Below are 18,899 nucleotides of genomic sequence, written 5' to 3'. Positions count from 1 at the left end.
TCTTGTTGAAAATCAACGGACATGCAGTTAGTCTGTAGATAGTCCATCTGTAGAAGCTCTATAAACTATCCAAATAGTGTTACCGATTATTCCATATTTCGCGGGTCAGCGGCAGCTACAACATTGATTTGATAATCCTTCTTTTGCTCTGTGAACACGCTTAAATTGAATTGGGCTGAAGTGGGTACAATATATCTGACCTAGTACTGATTCCATGCTCTTAAGATCATATTCTGTTTTTTCTATTTTCTTACATTTGATATTGAACACTGCATTGTTGAGGAAGAGCTTGTAAGTAAGCATTTGCTGTTTACAACTGTTGTATCCTGTGCACGCGACAAATTAACTTTGATTTGATTTGGGCTGTAAATGACTCACGACTCCACAAGCCACACCTCTTCATTCTCTACCTACTAAATAATTGTATTGCAGTCGAAAGCTGCATTGCGAAAATCCCTAGAATAATATACCTTAATGACATTGCCCATTTGTGCATCACAAATTGCACTCTATTCCCTACATAGTGCACTACTTTTGACCAGAATCTATAGGCACTATGTAGGGAATATGGTGCCATTTGGGACAGAACACCAGAGTGGCCTTTTCTCCCCGTTTGTACTTATTACAGACCTCTATGGTGCTAATCAGCACACAAAGGCAGCCATTTTGGCTAATTACAGGTTTCTGATTGAATCCTTAATAACAGTAATCAAACTGCCATTTTTAGTCTAATCACAAACCCAAACCCTCCACTCTGGGTCATGTTCGTTAGACACTAAACTGAAGAAAGTTTTATGAAACAGAGCGGGAACTACCTGGACTTGACCAATGAGAAATGTTATTTTTTGTTATTTGTAGAAAAAGGTTTGGAAGCTTTTTACGTGCCATAATGATATTGAACACTGCTCTGGTGCCGTCTAACCGGAAGAATGGGTTACCTCACGTAGCCTTTGGCAAAAACTTGCTACCGTCGTGTTTACGGATATAGCATCCTGTAGTCGCCTCTTCACTGTTGACATTGAGTCTGGTGTTTTGTGGGTACTATTTAATGAAGCTGCCAGTTGAGGACTTGTGAGGCGTCTGTTTCTCAAACTAGACACACTAATGTACTTGTCGTCTTGCTAAGTTGTGTACCGGGGACTCCCACTCCTCTTTGACCCCAAACTTTGGAACGGTAGTGTACATGTATTTGGATTGCTCCTGCATTGATGCAAATATTAAAGCAATATATCACAAGGGGGCACAATTGATTGTGGTTTTAGCACGGCTGTACTGCGATCATAGGTACAAACGACATCCAAGGACTCTTAAACTGTCTACATAACAGCATTATCTAGATTTTTGTTTACAAAGATAACCCCATAGGTTTGGATACGACCTGATGTGTAATGTAACATAGAGGTGTGTCTCTCCCCAAAATTGGCCTTACATTCTTATGTTAATCCTGGGTCTGTCCTTGGTCTTAATCCCATTCTAATCTTCTCCATGACCCTTTGGCTGGCAGTGGGCTGGAATTACAGTATCACAGCAAGACACCCATGGCACCCTCAGGGGCACCGCAGGGGAGGTGAGCCCCCTCTCAGTGCTAAGGCTTATGTCTGTTCACATGATGTAATGAACTGAAATTAAGACACACACCACACATCCCTCTCTTTTCTCTGTCTAACCCTCTCTTTTGAAATCTGTTTTCCCTCCTTCTCTTCATTTCTATGATGAAGAGAGTAAAATGTATCTTTCTGTATTACTCCTCGTCTCTCTTCGTCCTTTGTCTCGTCTCTGCGGAAACCAAATGTGGACATTCTTGACTGCATGAACTTCTTCTGCCAGACTTTAACCATTAAGAGTCTATTGATACAACCATGCGTCAATCTAATGAACATAACAAAACAATTCCCATCAAAATCCGTCAGTTCAAGCTAGAGATGTTTTTTTTGCACCGCATCCGCCTATGTTCCCCTTCCTGAAAATCAGTCTTCTCACGAAAACGCCTGTAACATCCGAACGGTTTGGTTTACTAACTAATATGGAAAGATGAGACCGTTTTGCTCTCATTCCCCACAAGCCTCATGGGACTCGTCTGAAGTCTGTAACGCTGATGTGCCAGCGCTGTCTGTATCGTCCGAACCGTTTGGGCTACAAACTAATATGACCTCACTGTGGAAAAGGGAAACTCTCACAAACACGATGGTGTTCTCTCACACAAGTGTCACAGGACTCGTCTGAAGGTAACCAGGTTACTGGTTTGAAAAAGGAATGGAAGTATTAATGTAGTTTTGTGCCAACAAAAAAGGGGTTAAATATGTGTTAAAAAATATATATATTTCCAGAGCTTTCTTAGTTCTCCTAGATATAGGGCAAAAACATTATTCCTTTTGATATTTTTTTTTACTTTCTGTTTTGCATTTATGAATGTTATTCAATACGTTTATATGGGCTATTGTTGTAAAGGCCAAATTCAATATTTTATAAAATACCTACAGGGGTCCATAATTTTTTTAAACATATTACAGCAATTCCATATGTTAGCTTAGTAGAACTCTCCCCACCACAAACGCTTATTAAAGCAAAGATCTAAACAGTTTCCCAGCCTGCTGTTAAAAGCAGTGGTGAGGCTGAGTAAGAATGTCCAGTCATTCCTGATATTTAATGCTGTCAGGACCATCTGCTCTATAGAAGTGTGTTTACACCGTCCTGTCGTGTCTTGGTTAGTATATAGCCCTGATTTTATCTGTACAAGTGTCTTGTATTTTCTTGAACGGAGTGGCTGCGATTTCAGATTCTCTGGAACCTGACTTTTTTTAACGTAGCTGCTAAAGATATGATCGACATGTTAAAATTTGAGTGCAATTTATTATATTTTTTTTCATGTTGTAGCCCACACAAAAGACATGTTCGTACAAGCATATCAAACACAAGCAAGACCTAAACAGGCGGTCAAAAAGGCAATTTTTTTCTGATTATCATTGCAAATGTTGGCTAGCTCCTTTTTCAGAGACTCTCGCTATGATATGGCAGCATATCATCATAGTACCCTCCAAGCTCATTAAGTTCGGGGCCCTGGGTCTGCACCTCGCCCTGTGCAACTGGGTCCTGGACTTCCTGAAGGGCCGACCCCAGCTGGTGAAGGTAGGAAACAACACCTCCACTTCGCTGATCCTCAACACAGGAGCCCCACAAGGGTGCATGCTCAGCCCCCTCCCGTACTCCCTGTTCACTCATGACTGCGTGGCCACGCATGCATCCAATTCAATCATCAACTTTGCAGACAACACAACAGTAGTAGGCCTGATTACCAACAATAACGAGACAGCCTAGAGGGAGGAGGTGAGAGCCCTCGCGGAGTGGTGCCAGGAAAATAACCTCTCCCTCAACGTCAACAAAACAAAGGATATGATCGTGGACTTCAGGAAACAGCAGAGGGAGCACGCCCCCTATCCACATTGACGGGACCGCAGTGGAGAAGGTGGAAAGCAAGTTCCTCGGTGTATACATTGACAATCTGAATTGGTCCACCCACACAGACAATGGGGTGAAGAAGGCGCAATAGCGCCTCTTCAAACTCAGGAGGCTGAAGAAATTTGGCCCTCAGAAACCATTAGTTGCACAATTGAGAGCATCCTGTTGGGCTGTATCACTGCCTGGTATAGCAACTGCACCGCCCGCAACCCACACGGCTCTCCAGAGGGTGGTACGGTCTGCCCAATGCATCACCGGGTGCACACTGCCTACCCTCCATGACACCTACAGCATCCTATGTCACAGGAATGCCAAGAAGATAATCAAGGACATCAACCAACTGAGCCATGGCCTGTTCACCCCGCTATCATCCAGAAGGCGAGGTCAGTACCAGTGCATTAAAGCTGGGACCGAGAGACTGAAAAACAGCTTCTATCTCAAGGCCATCAGACTGTTAAATAGCCATCACTAGCCGGCTACCACCCAGCTACTCAACCCTGAACCTTAGAGGTTGCCGCCATATATACATATACATGGAATCACTGGTCACTTTAATAATGTTTACATACTGCTTTACTCATCTCATATGTATATATTGTTTTCTATTCTAAAGTCACTCCGACATTGCCCGTCCTAATACTTATATACAGTTGAAGTCGGATGTTTACATACATCTTAGCCAAATACATTTAAACTCAGTGTTTCACAATTCCTGACATTTAATCCTAGTAAAAATTCCCTGTCTTAGGTCAGTTAGGATCACCACTTTATTGTAAGAATGTGAAATGTCAGAATAATAGTAGAGACAATTATTTATTTCAGCTTTTATTTCTTTCATCACATTCCCAGTGGGTCAGAAGTTTACATACACTCAATTAGTATTTGGTAGCATTGCCTTTACATTTTTTTTTATAACTTGGGTCAAATGTTTCGGGCAGCCTTCCACAACCTTCCCACAATAAGTTGGGTGAATTTTGGCCCATTCCTCCTGACAGAGCTGGTGTAACTGAGTCAGGTTTGTAGGCTTCCTTGCTTGCACACGCTTTTTCAGTTCTGCCCACAATTTTTATATAGGATTGAGGTCAAGGCTTTGTCATGGCCACTCTAATACCTTGACTTTGTTGTCCTTAAGCCATTTTGCCACAACTTTGGAAGTATGCTTGGGGTCATTGTCCGCTTGGAAGACCCATTTGCGACCAAGCTTTAACTTGCTGACTGATGTCTTGAGATGTTGCGTCAATATTTCCACGTAATTGTCTTTCCTTATGATGCCATCTATTTTGTGAAGTGCACCAGTCCCTCCTGCAGCAGAGCACCCACACAACATGGGTGCCACCCCCGTGCTTCACGGTTGGGATGGTGTTCTTCGGCTTGCAAGCCTCCCCCTTTTTCCTCCAAACATAACCATGGTCATTATGGCCAAACAGTTCTATTTTTGTTTTAGCAGACGAGGACATTTCTCCAAAAAGTACGATCTTTGTACTTTGCAGTTGCAAACCGTAGTCTGGCTTTTTTATGGCGGTTTTGGAGCAGTGGCTTCTTCCTTGCTGAGCGGCCTTTCAGGTTGTGTCGATATAGGACTCATGTGGATATAGATACGTTTGTACCTGTTTCCTCCAGCATCTTCACAAGGTCCTTTGCTGTTGTTCTGGGATTGTTTTGCACTTTTCAAATCAGAGTACGTTCATCTCTAGGAGACAGAACACGTCTCCTTCCTGAGCGGTATGACGGCTGCGTGGTCCCATGGTGTTTATTCTTGCATACTATTGTTTGTACAGATGAACGTGGTACCTTCAGGCATTTGGAAATTGCTCCCAAGGATGAACCAGACTTGTGGAGGTCTACAATTTTTTTTCTGAGGTCTTGGCTGATTTCTTTTGATTTTTCCCATGATGTCAAGCAAAGAGGCACTGCGTTTGAAGGTAGACCTTGAAATACATCCACAGGTACTCCTCCAATTGACTCAAATTATGTCAATTAGCCTATCAGAAGCTTCTAAAGCCATGACATCATTTTCTGGAATTTTCCAAGCTGGTTAAAGGCACAGTCAACTTAGTGTATATAAACCTCTGACCCACTGGAATTGTGATACAGTGAATTATAAGTGAAATAATCTGTCTGTAAACAATTGTTATCAAAATTACTTGTGTCATGCACAAAGTAGATGTCCTAACCGACTTGCCAAAACTATAGTTTGTTAACAAGAAATTTGTGGAGTGGTTGAAAAACGAGTTTTAATGACTCCAACCTAAGTGTATGTAAACTTCCGACTTCAGCTGTACTTCCTAATTCCATTCTTTTACTTTTAGATTTGTGTGTTGTGAATTGTTAGATACTACTGTGCTGTTTTTCAGGAAGATGAATAGCCACATACACAGTCCGTTTGAACAACAGATATAGGTTATAACACATTTGTCACAGGGTTTTTTTTTTATACACCGGATATTATCATGTAGTGCACTTGGACAAGAGAGAAAAGGTGTGAAAGGCCGCTAAAACCAATTTACACCTTAAATTCTAGATGTTATTTCTTTTTTTAAATCCATCATATCAGCAGTCTCAATTTGAGATTCCAGCTACTATCTTTTTAATTAAAGTCTAACCTCTCCCTGACTCTGAGAGCAAACAAAAAAACTTTATCCTCTTACCTCATTAGATAAAATAACACACATTCTGCACTGAAGGTTCCAATTAAGATTGAGTGTCTGTCCTCAATAATTTCTTTGTCAAGTAGTTTTCTCCCTCTCCAAAGACCGACATGGAGGAGAGCTTAGATCTTGGAGCAACTTCCACCCTCACCTACAGTACCTGCCTGCTGAATTTCAAATCAACTCCCCTTGCTCAACACCTAGGAGTGTGTGTGTATATATATCTAAACAAAATGGTAACGGATTTATCTTGGCTTCTGACTTAGTGGAAATCCTATATTGTCTGCGTCATCATACTATATTTCTTCCTATCTAATCCTCTCAGATCTACATGGCCTTTCCTGAAAAATGCTGTTCCTGGTATACTAAATAAGCATGTGAGTTTTCTACCTGGACGGAATGGCCTCATTTTGGCTGGCTTGAGTAAGCTGCTTCACTAACACACATTCACAGAGCACAGCACTCATTTCCCTATGGGCTGCTCTATTTCTCTCTCTCTTTAAGAAGTGAAACTAAAACCGTGGCTCCTGAACATAGTTTGATCCCTCCGAGCTCTGCTGCATTGTTAGGGCTGTTCTCGATTTGGAAGAGAGAAAGAAACTATCATGACAGTGTCTTGTATTGGCGGTGAATGCCTTTCCTGGACTGTCTGCCTTATGTGCCAAGCTATTTCCTTAATCCTCTATGGCATGAATTTTTATTTGGGGGGGGGATATTTCATTTTTTTGGGAGCTTGGGGGTCCCTGATACTAAACTCAGCAAAAAAAGAAACGTCCTCTCACTGTCAACTGCGTTTATTTTCAGCAAACTTAACATGTGTCAATATTTGTATGAACATAACAAGATTCAACAACTGAGACATAAACTGAACAAATTCCACAGACATGACTAACAGAAATTCAATAATGTGTCCCTGAACATAGGGGGGGTCAGTATCTGGTGTGGCCGCCAGCTGCATTAAGTACTGCAGTGTATCTCCTCATGGACTGCACCAGATTTGCCAGTTCTTGCTGTGAGATGTTACCCCACTCTTCCACCAAGGCACCTGCAAGTTCCCAGAAATTTCTGGGGGGAATGGCCCTAGCCCTCACCCTCCGATCCAACAGGTTCCAGACGTGTTCAATGGGATTGAGATCCGGGCTCTTCGCTGGCCATGGCAGAAGCCTGACATTCCTGTCTTGCAGGAAATAACACTGAGAACGAGCAGTATGGCTGGTGGCATTGTCATGCTGGAGGGTCATGTCAGGGTAAGCCTGCAGGAAGGGTACCACATGAGGGAGGAGGATGTCTTCCCTGTAATGCACAGTGTTGAGACTGCCTGCAATGACAACAAGCTCAGTCCGATGATGCTGTGACACACCGCCCCAGACCATGACGGACCCTCCACCTCCAAATCGATCCCGCTCCAGAGTATAGGCCTCGGTGTAACGCTCATTCCTTCGACGATAAACGTGAATCCAACCATCACCCCTGGTGAGACAAAACCGCGACTCGTCAGTGAAGAGCACTTTTTGCCAGACCTGTCTGGTCCAGCGACGGTGGGTTTGAGCGCATAGGCGACGTTGTTGCTGGTGATGTCTGGTGAGGATCTGCCTTACAACAGGCCTACAAGCCCTCAGTCCAGCCTCTCTCAGCCTATTGCGGACAGTCTGAGCACTGATGGAGGGATTGTGCGTTCCTGGTGTAACTCGGACAGTTGTTGTTGCCATCCTGTACCTGTCCCGCAGGTGTGATGTTCAGATGTACCGATCATGTGCAGGTGTTACTCATGGTCTGCCACTGTGAGGATGATCAGCTGTCCGTCCTGTCTCCCTGTAGCTATGTCTTAGGCGTCTCACAGTACGGACATTGCAATTTATTGCCCTGTCCACATCTTCAGTCCTCATGCCTCTTTGCAGCATGCCTAAGGCACGTTCACGCAGATGAGCAGGGACCCTGGGCATCTTTCTTTTGGTGTTCTTCAGAGTCGGTAGAAAGGCCTCTTTAGTGTCCTAAGTTTCATAACTGTGACCTTAATTGCCTACCGTCTGTAAGCTGTTAGTGTCTTAACGACTGTTCCAAGGTGCATGTTCATTAATTGTTTATGGATCATTGAACAAGCATGGGAAACTTTGTTTAAACCCTTTACAATGAAGATATTTGGATTTTTATGAATTATCTTTGAAAGACAGGGTCCTGAAAAAGGGATATTTCTTTTTTTGCTGAGTTTATCATAAAATGTAGAAGCTGTTTTTCAGTCTCTCGGTCCCAGCTTTGATGCACCTGTACTGACCTCGCCTTCTGGATGATAGCGGGGTGAACAGGCAGTGGCTCGGGTGGTTGTTGTCCTTGATGATCTTTTTGGCCTTCCTGTGACATCGGGTGGTGTAGGTGTCCTGGAGGGAAGGTAGTTTGCCTCCGGTGATGCGTTGTGCAGACCTCACTACCCTCTGGAGAGCCTTACGATTGTGGGTAGAGCAGTTGCCGTACCAGGCGGTGATACAGCCCGACAGGATGCTCTCGATTGTGCATCTGTAAAAGTTTGTGAGTGTTTTTGGTGACAAGCCGAATTTCTTCAGCCTCCTGAGGTTGACGAGGCGCTGCTACGCCTTCTTCACCACGCTGTCTGTGTAGGTGGATTTCAGTTTGTCCGTTATGTGTACGCCGAGGAACTTAAAACTTTCCACCCTCTCCACTACTGTCCCGTCGATGTGGATAGGGGGCTGCACCCTCTGCTGTTTCCTGAACTCCACGATCATCTCCTTTGTTTTGTTGACATTGAGTGTGAGGTTATTTTCCTGACACCACACTCCGAGGGCCCTCACCTCCTCCCAGTAGGCCGTCTCATCGTTGTTGGTAATCAAGCCTACCACTGTAGTGTCGTCTGCAAACTTGATGATTGAGTTGGAGGCGTGGATGGCCACGCAGTCATGAGTGAACAGAGAGTACAAGAGAGGGCTGAGAACGCACCCTTGTGGGGCCCCAGTGTTGAGGATCAGCGGGGTGGAGATCTTGTTTCCTACCCTCACCACCTGGGGGCGGCCCGTCAGGAAGTCCAGGACCCAGTTGCACAGAGCTTGGTCGAGACCCAGGGTCTCAAGCTTAATGACGAGTTTGGAGGGTACTATGGTGTTAAATGCTGAGCTGTAGTCGATGAACAGCATTCTTACATAGGTATTCCTCTTGTCCAGTTGGGTTAGGGCGAAATCCAAACAAGGGCTGCCTTGCTCGGTGTGTGAGAGAGTGTGTGTGGAGGGGTTAGCCTGTGTGTGCAGGTATGTGTGTGTTTCAGTGTGTCTGAATGTGTGTTTGTGTGGGTTATTGTTTGAATCAGTGTTTCTCTTTTTTACAAAGCACACTCTGATTTCCTATCCTGTGTGGAACCTCAGAAAGCAGTTGCTGGTGGATGTGAAACGGGTGGACATCACATTTCCAGCACTTGGCTTTTGATGTACCTTTACACCCTGGTACCTTGCATCTCCCTTCTTTTCATCCATAACCATCCAGTGGGCTGTGGCATCCAGGCGCACATCAGGACTGGAATTGAAGCAGCGGGTCCTTTTCTCCTCTTCTCCTCATACTCACCAGCAATTGTGGAACTGGGACGACCTTTCTTGCGCTCCAGACCCTTTCCATTTTTGCATAGGCCTTCAGCGATGTATGACTTGAAGGTATACAGCTTAATTTGTTCCTTCTTTCTCATGCCAGTGCCTTCACTATCTCTTCTTTAGAGCAGCCAGGTGGTCAAGATTATCATATCCAGGAAATGTAACACCAGCCGGTTGTACCACTTCTTTGATCTGATTTTGTTCCGGTACAGTGCAATCAGTGAGTCAATCAGATCCACCACACCCATATTCTTGTTGTATTCTTTCACCACAGCAGGGCAGGGGACTTTGGTGATCATCTTTTGCTTGCGATCCCACCTGTCAACCTCGGTGACTGGATGGGCTCCAGTGTAATCACTCAGAAGGGTCACTGACAAGTTATCGTACCACTTCACAACGTGCAAGGTGGTTTCTCCAACCATGGCCATCTTCTGTTCAAAAGATCCAAGTCCTGCGGTCTTCAGCTCAGCGTCGCACATCAAGTTGACGCCTGGTAATCTGTTGCCAAGGTTAAGGGGCTTGTTTGCGTTACATTGTATCGCATATAGATTTGACTGCCCTACAATAACTTCCAGAATGTCTTCAGTGAACCTGCTTGAAGTACTGGATAGGGGACATGATTTCATCAGATCTTGAAAGCAGGCCCTGCCATTCTGGGTAAGCATTGTGGGGTGTGCTCCACCGGGGTAGGCGTGGAATATCAACCTCTGCATCATCTTCATCCTCAGTCTCATTGTCAACAGACAGGCATTCTCCTTTAAAAAAGAAAGCAGGTAGCACACATTTGAATGTGTCATATACCCTTCTTCATCCACTGACACGCATGCAAACAAACATGCACAAACACCACACACACACGTTACTTTGCTGACTGACCCCTAAATGACTCCTGACATCATAAATGTCTCTCAAACCTGATTTGTGGATCCACTCTTCCTGACTCTCTTCAAGCTCACTGTCATTGTCACTCTCCTCAAGCTCACTGTCAGAGGGAATGACTGCTCGCTAATTTTCCTTCCGCCCTTAAAATGTTCTTGTGTCCATTTCCGGTAAGTATCAGTAGATAGTAAAGTAAAAACATTGACTATGGTCATAATGCACATCTCCACAGTTTAGCATGATATTGCCCGAACAAAAGTGGTCTAACTGCACAATGTTGCCCTGGGGCAACTGACCAAAAAACACAGTTTTAGTATATAAATAAAAACAAAATGAGTCTTTAAACAATCAAACATTAGTTCTTTACATACTCATGAACATGCATATATTTTTTTATATAAAGTTATTTCAATTTAAACATGTTAAAGTGATTTTATCTCACCAATTGGTGGTACTGTCCCCAATGCGACTTTGCTTCCTGAAAGGACTGCTCCACCCCAAGACAAAAGGCTACACCCACTTTAGCCCCTCATTTCATTGGACACAGACATGTCAGGTGATATTTATATATATATATAATTTTTTTAATACTTTTTTAACCTGTTATGGCCGGATAAAAAACGTACCCGATTTAATCTGTTTATTACTCCTGCCCAGAAACTAGAATATGCATATAATTGTTTGATTTGGATAGAAAACACCCTAAAGTTTCTAAAACTGTTTGAAGGGTGTCTGTGAGTATAACAGAACTCATATGGCAGGCCAAAACCTGAGAAGATTCCAAACAGGAAGTGCCCTCTCTGACCATTTATTGGCCTTCTTTAGCCTCTTTATTGAAAACAGAGGATCTCTGCTGTAACGTGACACTTTCTAAGGCTCCCATAGGCTCTCAGAAGGCGCCAGAACGTTGAATGATGACTCTGCAGTCCCTGGCTGAAAAACAGTAGCGCATTTGGATAGTGGTCGATCTGAGAACAATGAGACGGGTGCGCGTGTGCACGTGAAGAGTCCATTTTACATTTTCAGTCTTTGAACGAAAACGACGTCTCCCGGTCGGAATATTATCGCTATTTTACGAGAAAAATTGCATAAAAATGTATTTTAAACAGCGTTTCACATGCTTCGAAGTACGGTAATGGAATATTTAGACATTTTTTGTCACGATATGCGCCGGCGCGTCACCCTTCGTTACCCTTCGGATAGTGTCTTGAATGCACGAACAAAACGCCGCTATTTGGATATAACTATGGATTATTTGGAACCAAACCAACATTTGTTGTTGAAGTAGAAGTCCTGGGAGTGCATTCTGACGAAGAACAGCAAAGGTAATCAAACTTGAGTACCAAACTTGGTGGGTGTCAAAATAGCTAGCCTGTGATGGCCGGGCTATCTACTCAGAATATTGCAAAATGTGCTTTCACCGAAAAGCTATTTTAAAATCGGACACCGCCATTGCATAAAGGAGTTCTGTATCTATAATTCTTAAAATAATTTATGTTTTTTGTGAACGTTTATCGTGAGTAATTTAGTAAATTCACCGGAAGTGTTCGGTGGGAATGCTAGTTCTAAACGTCACATGCTAATGTAAAAAGCTGGTTTTTGATATAAATATGAACTTGATTGAACAAAACATGCATGTATTGTATAACATAATGTCCTAGGAGTGTCATCTGATGAAGATCATCAAAGGTTAGTGCTGCATTTAGCTGTGGTTTTGGTTTTTGTGACATTATATGCTAGCTTGAAAAATGGGCGTCTGATTATTTCTGGCTGGGTACTCTCCTGACAATCTAATGTTTTGCTTTCGTTGTAAAGCCTTTTTGAAATCGGACAGTGTGGTTGGATGAAGGAGAGTCTTGTCTTTAAAATGGTGTAAAATAGTCATATGTTTGAAAAATTTACGGTTTTGGATTTTTGAGGAATTTGTAATTCGCGCCACGCCCTATCATTGGATATTGGAGCGGTGTTCCGCTAGCGGAACATCTAGATGTAAGAGGGTGGGAAGTCCAAAAATACTCCCAAATACTAATTGTGTGTATGTAAACTTCTGACCCACTGGGAATGTGATGAAAGAAACAAAAGCTGAAAAATAATTCTCTCTACTATTATTCTGACATTTCACATTCTTAAAATAAAGTGGTGATCCTAACTGACCTAAGACAGGGAATTTTTACTAGGATTAAGTGTCAGGAATTGTGAATTGAGTTTAAATGTATTTGGCTAAGGTGTATGTAAACTTCCGACTTCAACTGTACATGCTACATTTAGACAAGGTGTAAAGGTCTGAACTCTCTAGGGAAGGTACATGTATCAGATTCAGTCTTGTCTGTAAGGGGAGCAGATTTCAAACTTGACAGGGTGTACCCCCCCCACACTAATATGGTATTAAAGTAATCAAAAGTTTTGTATTTCTGGTCCTATATTCCTTGCACACAGTGACTACATCAAGCTTGTGACTACAAACACCTTAAATGCATTTGCAGTTTGTTTTGGGTGTGTTTTGAGTTATGTTTTGCCCAATAGTAACTGAATGGGGGCACTAGATACATAAAACGGATATGAATGAAAATACCCTACAATAAAAGCTGACATTCTGTATTCGCTCTCTTTTTGTGTCTCTAACTCTCGCTTTCTATCTCTCTCACCTCTGCTGAATCTCTTCTGGCTAAGACAGTGTGGCTGGCTGGTCTGTCTTAGAGCCAGAGATGATAATGAGAGTCTGATCAGGACAGAGAGAATCAAGGGAGCTACACTGTGTCTTACACTGTGTTGCAGCGGTATGGGCGCAGGTTTGGGCCGGAGCACCAAGGTGAGAGGCTGGAGACAAGCCAGGTCTGGGGGAGGGAGAGGAAGAGGAGGAGGTGAGGGGGAGTAGAGGGGACGTATGGGCTGGAGCAGCAAGGTGAGAGGCTGGAGATGAGCCAGAGAAGGAGGTGGAGAGTGGAAGGTGTCTGTGAGTAAGGACAGACATTTTAGGCATCTGTATTCAGAACTGGGTGAAACTGAGGTGAACAGACTTTTTCAAAACAACCTCCGTTTATGCAGACTGAACACAACCTTGACTGTAGGTCCTGTTTAAAGTGTTTCCAGATTTCTATGAAATATGACCTATAATTAATTACAATATGAGCTCAATAGTTTTTCTTCCAAAAGATGGCAAACAGTTCCAGTCAAAAGTTTGGACACACCTACTCATTCCGGGGGTTTTCTTTCTTTCTTTCTTTTTTTACATTGTGCAATAATAGTGAAGACAAACTGAAATAACTCATATGGAATCATGCAGTAAGCAAAAAAGTGTTAAACAAATCAAAATATATTTTATATTTGAGATTCTTCAAATTTAGATTTTTCAAAGTAGCCACCCTTTGCCCTGATGGCAACTTTGCACACTTGTTATCAGTTGATGTTATTCTTATAACACAAACCCCAAAGCAAATCAGGGGGAGAAAAATGGATTTATTTGAGAAGGACAAATCATAGATGTTATGCTGGGAGGTAGATGTTCAGTCTCCCTTGTCCTCAGCTTTTCTCCACAGAACAAAGAAACAGGATGCCACGTATAACCCCCCACCCTAGCCTGGGGTTGACCAATCAGAAGTCCTTGCAGTACAACTGGGCCAATGGCCAAAGAACAAGTATCCTGCTCCAGACTCAATGTACAGGCCAATGAAAATGTAGCTCTGAGTTCAGGACTGACATTCCACAGATTCCACAGATTCTAAACAGCTGTTGAACTGAGACCCAACTACTTCATTTTTAGATCTCTCGTCCTCTCATCCTCTGCATTGTGTATTTATCTTCAAAATATTCTTATACACTTTTGGCATTCTCTCAACCAGCTTCATGAGGTAGTCACCTGGAATGCATTTCAATTAATAGGTGTGCCTTGTGGAATTTCTTTCCTTAATGTGTTTGAGCCAATCAGTTGTGTTGTGACAAGGTAGGGGTGATATAGAGAAGATTTGGTAGAAGACCAAGTCCGTATTATGGCAAGAACAGCTCAAATAACCAAAGACAAATGACAGCCGGTCATTACTTTAAGACGTGAAGGTCAGTCAATTCGGAAAATGTCAAGAACTTTGAAAGTTTCTTCAAGTGCAGTTGCAAAAACCATCAAGCGTTATGATGAAACTGGCTCTCATGAGGACCGCCACATCAAAGGAAGACCCAGAGTTACCTCTGCTGCAGAGGATAAGTTCATTAGAGTTAACTGCAGCCCAAATAAATGCTCAAAGTTCAAGGAACAGACACATCTCAACATCAACTGTTCGGAGGAGACTGCGTGAATCAGGCCTTCATGGTTGAATTTCTGCAAAGAACCACTACTAAAGGACACCAATAAGAAAAAGAGACTTGCTTGGCCCAAGAAACACGAGCAATGGACATTAGACCGGTGGAAATCTGTCCTTTGGTCAGATGAGTCCAAATGTGAGATGTTTGGTTCCAACCACTGTGTCTTTGTGAGACGCAGAGTAGGTGAACGGATGATCTCTGCATGTGTGGTTCCCACCGTGAAGCATGGAGGAGGTGGTGTGGGGGTTCTTTGCTGGTGACACTGTCTGTGATTTATTTAGAATTCAAGGCACACTTAACCAGCATAGCTACCACAGCATTCTGCAGCGATACACCATCCAGTTTGTGCTTAGTGGAACTATTATTTAGATTTTCAACAGGACAATGACCCAACACACCTCCAGGCTGTGTAAGGGCTAAACGTCCCTTTTTCAGGACCCTGTCTTTCAAAGATAATTCGTAAAAATCCAAATAACTTCACAGATCTTCATTGTAAAGGGTTTAAACACTGTTTCCCATGCTTGTTCAATGATCCACAAAACAATTCATGAACATGCACCTGTGGAACGGTCGTTAAGACACTAACAGCGTACAGACGGTAGGCAATTAAGGTCACAGTTATGAAAACCTAGGACACTAAAGAGGCCTTTTTACCTACTCTGAAGAACACCAAAAGAAAGATGCCCAGGGTCCCTGCTCATCTATGTGAACGTGCCTTAGGCATGCTGCAAGGAGGCATGAGGACTGCAGATGTGGCCAGGGCAATAAATTGCAATGTCCGAACTGGGAGACGCCTAAGACACTGCTACAGGGAGACAGGACGGGCAGCTGATCATCCTCGCAGTGGCAGACAACATGTAACAACAACTGCACAGGATCGGTACATCTGAACATCACACCTGCGGGACAGGTACAGGATGGCAACAACAACTGCCCAAGTTACACCAGGAACGCACAATCCCTCCATCAGTGCTCAGACTGTCCGCAATAGGCTGAGTGAGGCTGGACTGAGGGCTTGTAGGTCTGTTGTAAGGCAGATCCTCACCAGACATCACCTCACCAGACATCACCGGCAACAACGTCGCCTATGGGCACAAACCCACCGTCGCTGAACCAGACAGGACTGGCAAAAAGTGCTCTTCACTGATGAGTCACGGTTTTGTCGGATTCGCGTTTATCGTCGAAGGAATGAGCCTGTACTCTGGAGCGGGATCGAGGTGGAGGGTCCATCATGGTCTGGGGCGGTATGTCACAGTATCATCGGACTGAGCCTGTTGTCATTACAGGCAATCTCAATGCTGTGCGTTACAGGGAAGACATCCTCCTCCCTCATGTGGTACCCTTCCTGCAGGCTCATCCTGACATGACCCTCCAGCATGACAATGCCACCACGCACAGAACGAGCAGTATGGCTGATTTCCTGCAAGACATGAATGTCAGTGTTCTGCCATGGCCAGCGAAGAGTCCGTATCTCAATCCCATCATTTACAACATTAACAATGTCTACACTGCATTTCTGATCAATTTCATGTTTTTTTAATGTACAAAAAAATAGCTTTTCTTTCAAAAACAAGGACATTTCTAAGTGACCCCAGACTTTTGAACGGTAGTGTATTCACTGTGAAATGATGGGTTTACTGTAAACAAGTGAATGTGTATGTGTTGCTGGCCTCTAAGGGTGTCTCTCTCTGTCTCTCTCCAGGTTGGTGTACAGTGGCTCCACCCATGTTAGCCTTCCTCTATTGCTTTGCCCAGATCGGACTGGAGTGGGAACACAACCCACCCTAAATCACCAACCCCACAGAGACTGTTGGAAGGGAGGCAGAACTCACCATAACGCACCAACACACAGTGCTGACTCTGCTATGTGGGGAGAACAACCCACCTTAAACCACCCCACAGTGGACTCAGGTAGCCTAGTGTTTAAGAGCGTTAGGCCAGTAACCAAAATGTTGCTGGTTCGAATCCTGAGCTGACTAGGTGAAAAATCTCTGTGCCCTTGAGTAAGTTGCTCTGGATAAGAGCCTCTGCTAAATGACTTAAATGTAAGTGGACTCTGCCATGTGGGGAGAACAACCCACTGTAACCACCCCACAGTGCACTCTGCTATGTGGGGAGAGCAAACCTGTCCTTTACTACCCACCCACAGTGGGGACTACCAATGAGACCTGCTGAGGAAGACACTGGACCCATGTACATATGTGACTATAAGAAAGTGACTACAGTATAAGAAACCTGTCCGTCAAACTACCTGTACCTATGAGAACTGCTGCTTAATATTTGGCTGCATAGAGTAAAACACATATATGGAAAACCAATGGATGCTGTTCAGTGGTAATTTTTTGATAACCTGACAGTGAGGCTTGCGGTATCCAACCTTGGATGTTTTGGATCTGTTTAACCCCAAAATCAGCATTATACATCTCCTGGAATGGAATGGCTGAAAGCACCTCAGTATATTCCTTTGACTGCGTTAATCCTGTATCTGTCTCATAGCACTAAAGGGATCAGCGTCAGTTTAACTAACATGTAGGGTCGGGGGAGAAAACCCTGCTAATTAGACTAGCCTATCACTACTCTGAAAGGGATTTAGGTCACATCCAAAGATGGCATCCTATTCCCTAGCTAGTGCACTACTTTTGACCAGGGGCAATAGGGCTCAGGTCAAATGTAGTGCACTATATAGGGATCTATTTGAGACGCAAGCTTAAATGGGTCTTATGACATCCCGAGAATCCAAAAATCCAGTCAAGAAGAGAATACGATCTGCAGCGTTAAATCTTAAACAGTTTATGATAAGAAACCCGCCACACAACTCTTTGTGACGGATTACAAGTATAGCAATAATTTCATCACACGTAAAGGTTGCTTCAAAGGGTGTCCCATGTTAGTGTTAGTCATGTAGGCTGTTCTTACTAATAATGTGCTTGTAAAGAGGCAGTTCGTCACCCAGTGAGCCGGCCCTAATCTTTAGGTTGGCAGTGACTGACCTCGGTTCTACATGGGCCATTGTCTGTTCCTCTGTCACTGGATCCCTCACTCCCTTTTTTTCTTTCACTTTGTTTCTCTTTCTCTCTGTGTCCGACTGAGTCTCTCTATGTGGATATCTTTCTCTCTCCATCTCTGTCAGGAATGAGGGCCCGGTGTGGTGTTAATTGGATGTTAATGTGACGTTTTTAATCAGGCGCTCTAGCGTTCAGTAAATATTCTGCTCCTTCAGGAGGCAGCCAGGCTATGCAGGTGTTATCTAGCTTGTCTGTCTCTTACCTAACATGATTGGCTGGAATGGAATAAATGGAACGGTATCAAACATATGTAAACCACATGTTTAACGCTGTTCCATTAATCCATTCTGGCCATTACAATGAGCCTGTCCTCCATAGCTCCTCCCACCAGCCTCCTCTGCTATCACTGTACTATAAGTGTGAGATGATGCATGTGCAAGGGCTTGTTCTTCTACTGTTGATGATGATAGGAGACGGTCCTGTATCTTATCATTGTTATAATGGTGGCTTCACCTATTGACATGGAACTATGTCTACTTACATTTTTTCCCCTATCGAATAAAGTTTTCTTCAACATCACACAATTGTGTTTGAAATGACCATGGTCTCATTTAAACGAAATGAACAAAAAAAAATTCTAAACCAAACAGCCGACGGCTATGTATAAAATATTTATTATAAATAGTATTTTACAAATACTCTCATTTGTGCTTGCAATTACATTTACAGTATCATATGAATATTGTGACATGTGCATAAATCACATTACTGTCCTCATTATATATTTATATTAATGGTTGATCTTTTAGTAACACTTTACTTGAAGGGTAACTACATAAGTACTTCATTACCCATATACTGCATTCATAAGCAGTACCTTTACTAAATGCTTGTCAACTGTCAACAACAAGTCCTTATGCATGTACCCTTCAAGTGTAACCAATAGTCTCTCTCTCGCTCTTCACATGACATTAAAGTAGTATGTACATACACAGTGGTACTAGGCAGCTCCCCTGAACTGACCACAAAAA

The 18,899-nt window shown here is 43.3% G+C and overlaps 1 protein-coding gene across 2 annotated transcripts in view; it reads left to right on the top strand.

Annotated features, from left to right (window-relative positions):
- Positions 1–18,449, top strand: part of hhat (hedgehog acyltransferase) — a 114,959-nt gene extending 96,510 nt beyond the window's left edge. For both annotated transcript variants that reach the window (XM_029698713.1, XM_029698712.1), the window contains exon 12: positions 16,566–18,449. In XM_029698713.1, the coding sequence (XP_029554573.1) occupies positions 16,566–16,651 (86 nt within the window). In that variant the 3' untranslated portion in view covers positions 16,652–18,449. The remainder of the gene's footprint in view (positions 1–16,565) is intronic.
- Positions 18,450–18,899: the final 450 nt, after the last annotated feature.

The sequence above is a fragment of the Salmo trutta genome, chromosome 18 (assembly GCF_901001165.1).
Source record: "Salmo trutta chromosome 18, fSalTru1.1, whole genome shotgun sequence".
Classification (NCBI taxonomy): Eukaryota; Metazoa; Chordata; class Actinopteri; order Salmoniformes; family Salmonidae; genus Salmo; species Salmo trutta.
Note: the sequence above shows the minus strand (reverse complement) of the source record. Positions and strands in the feature narration are given on the sequence as shown.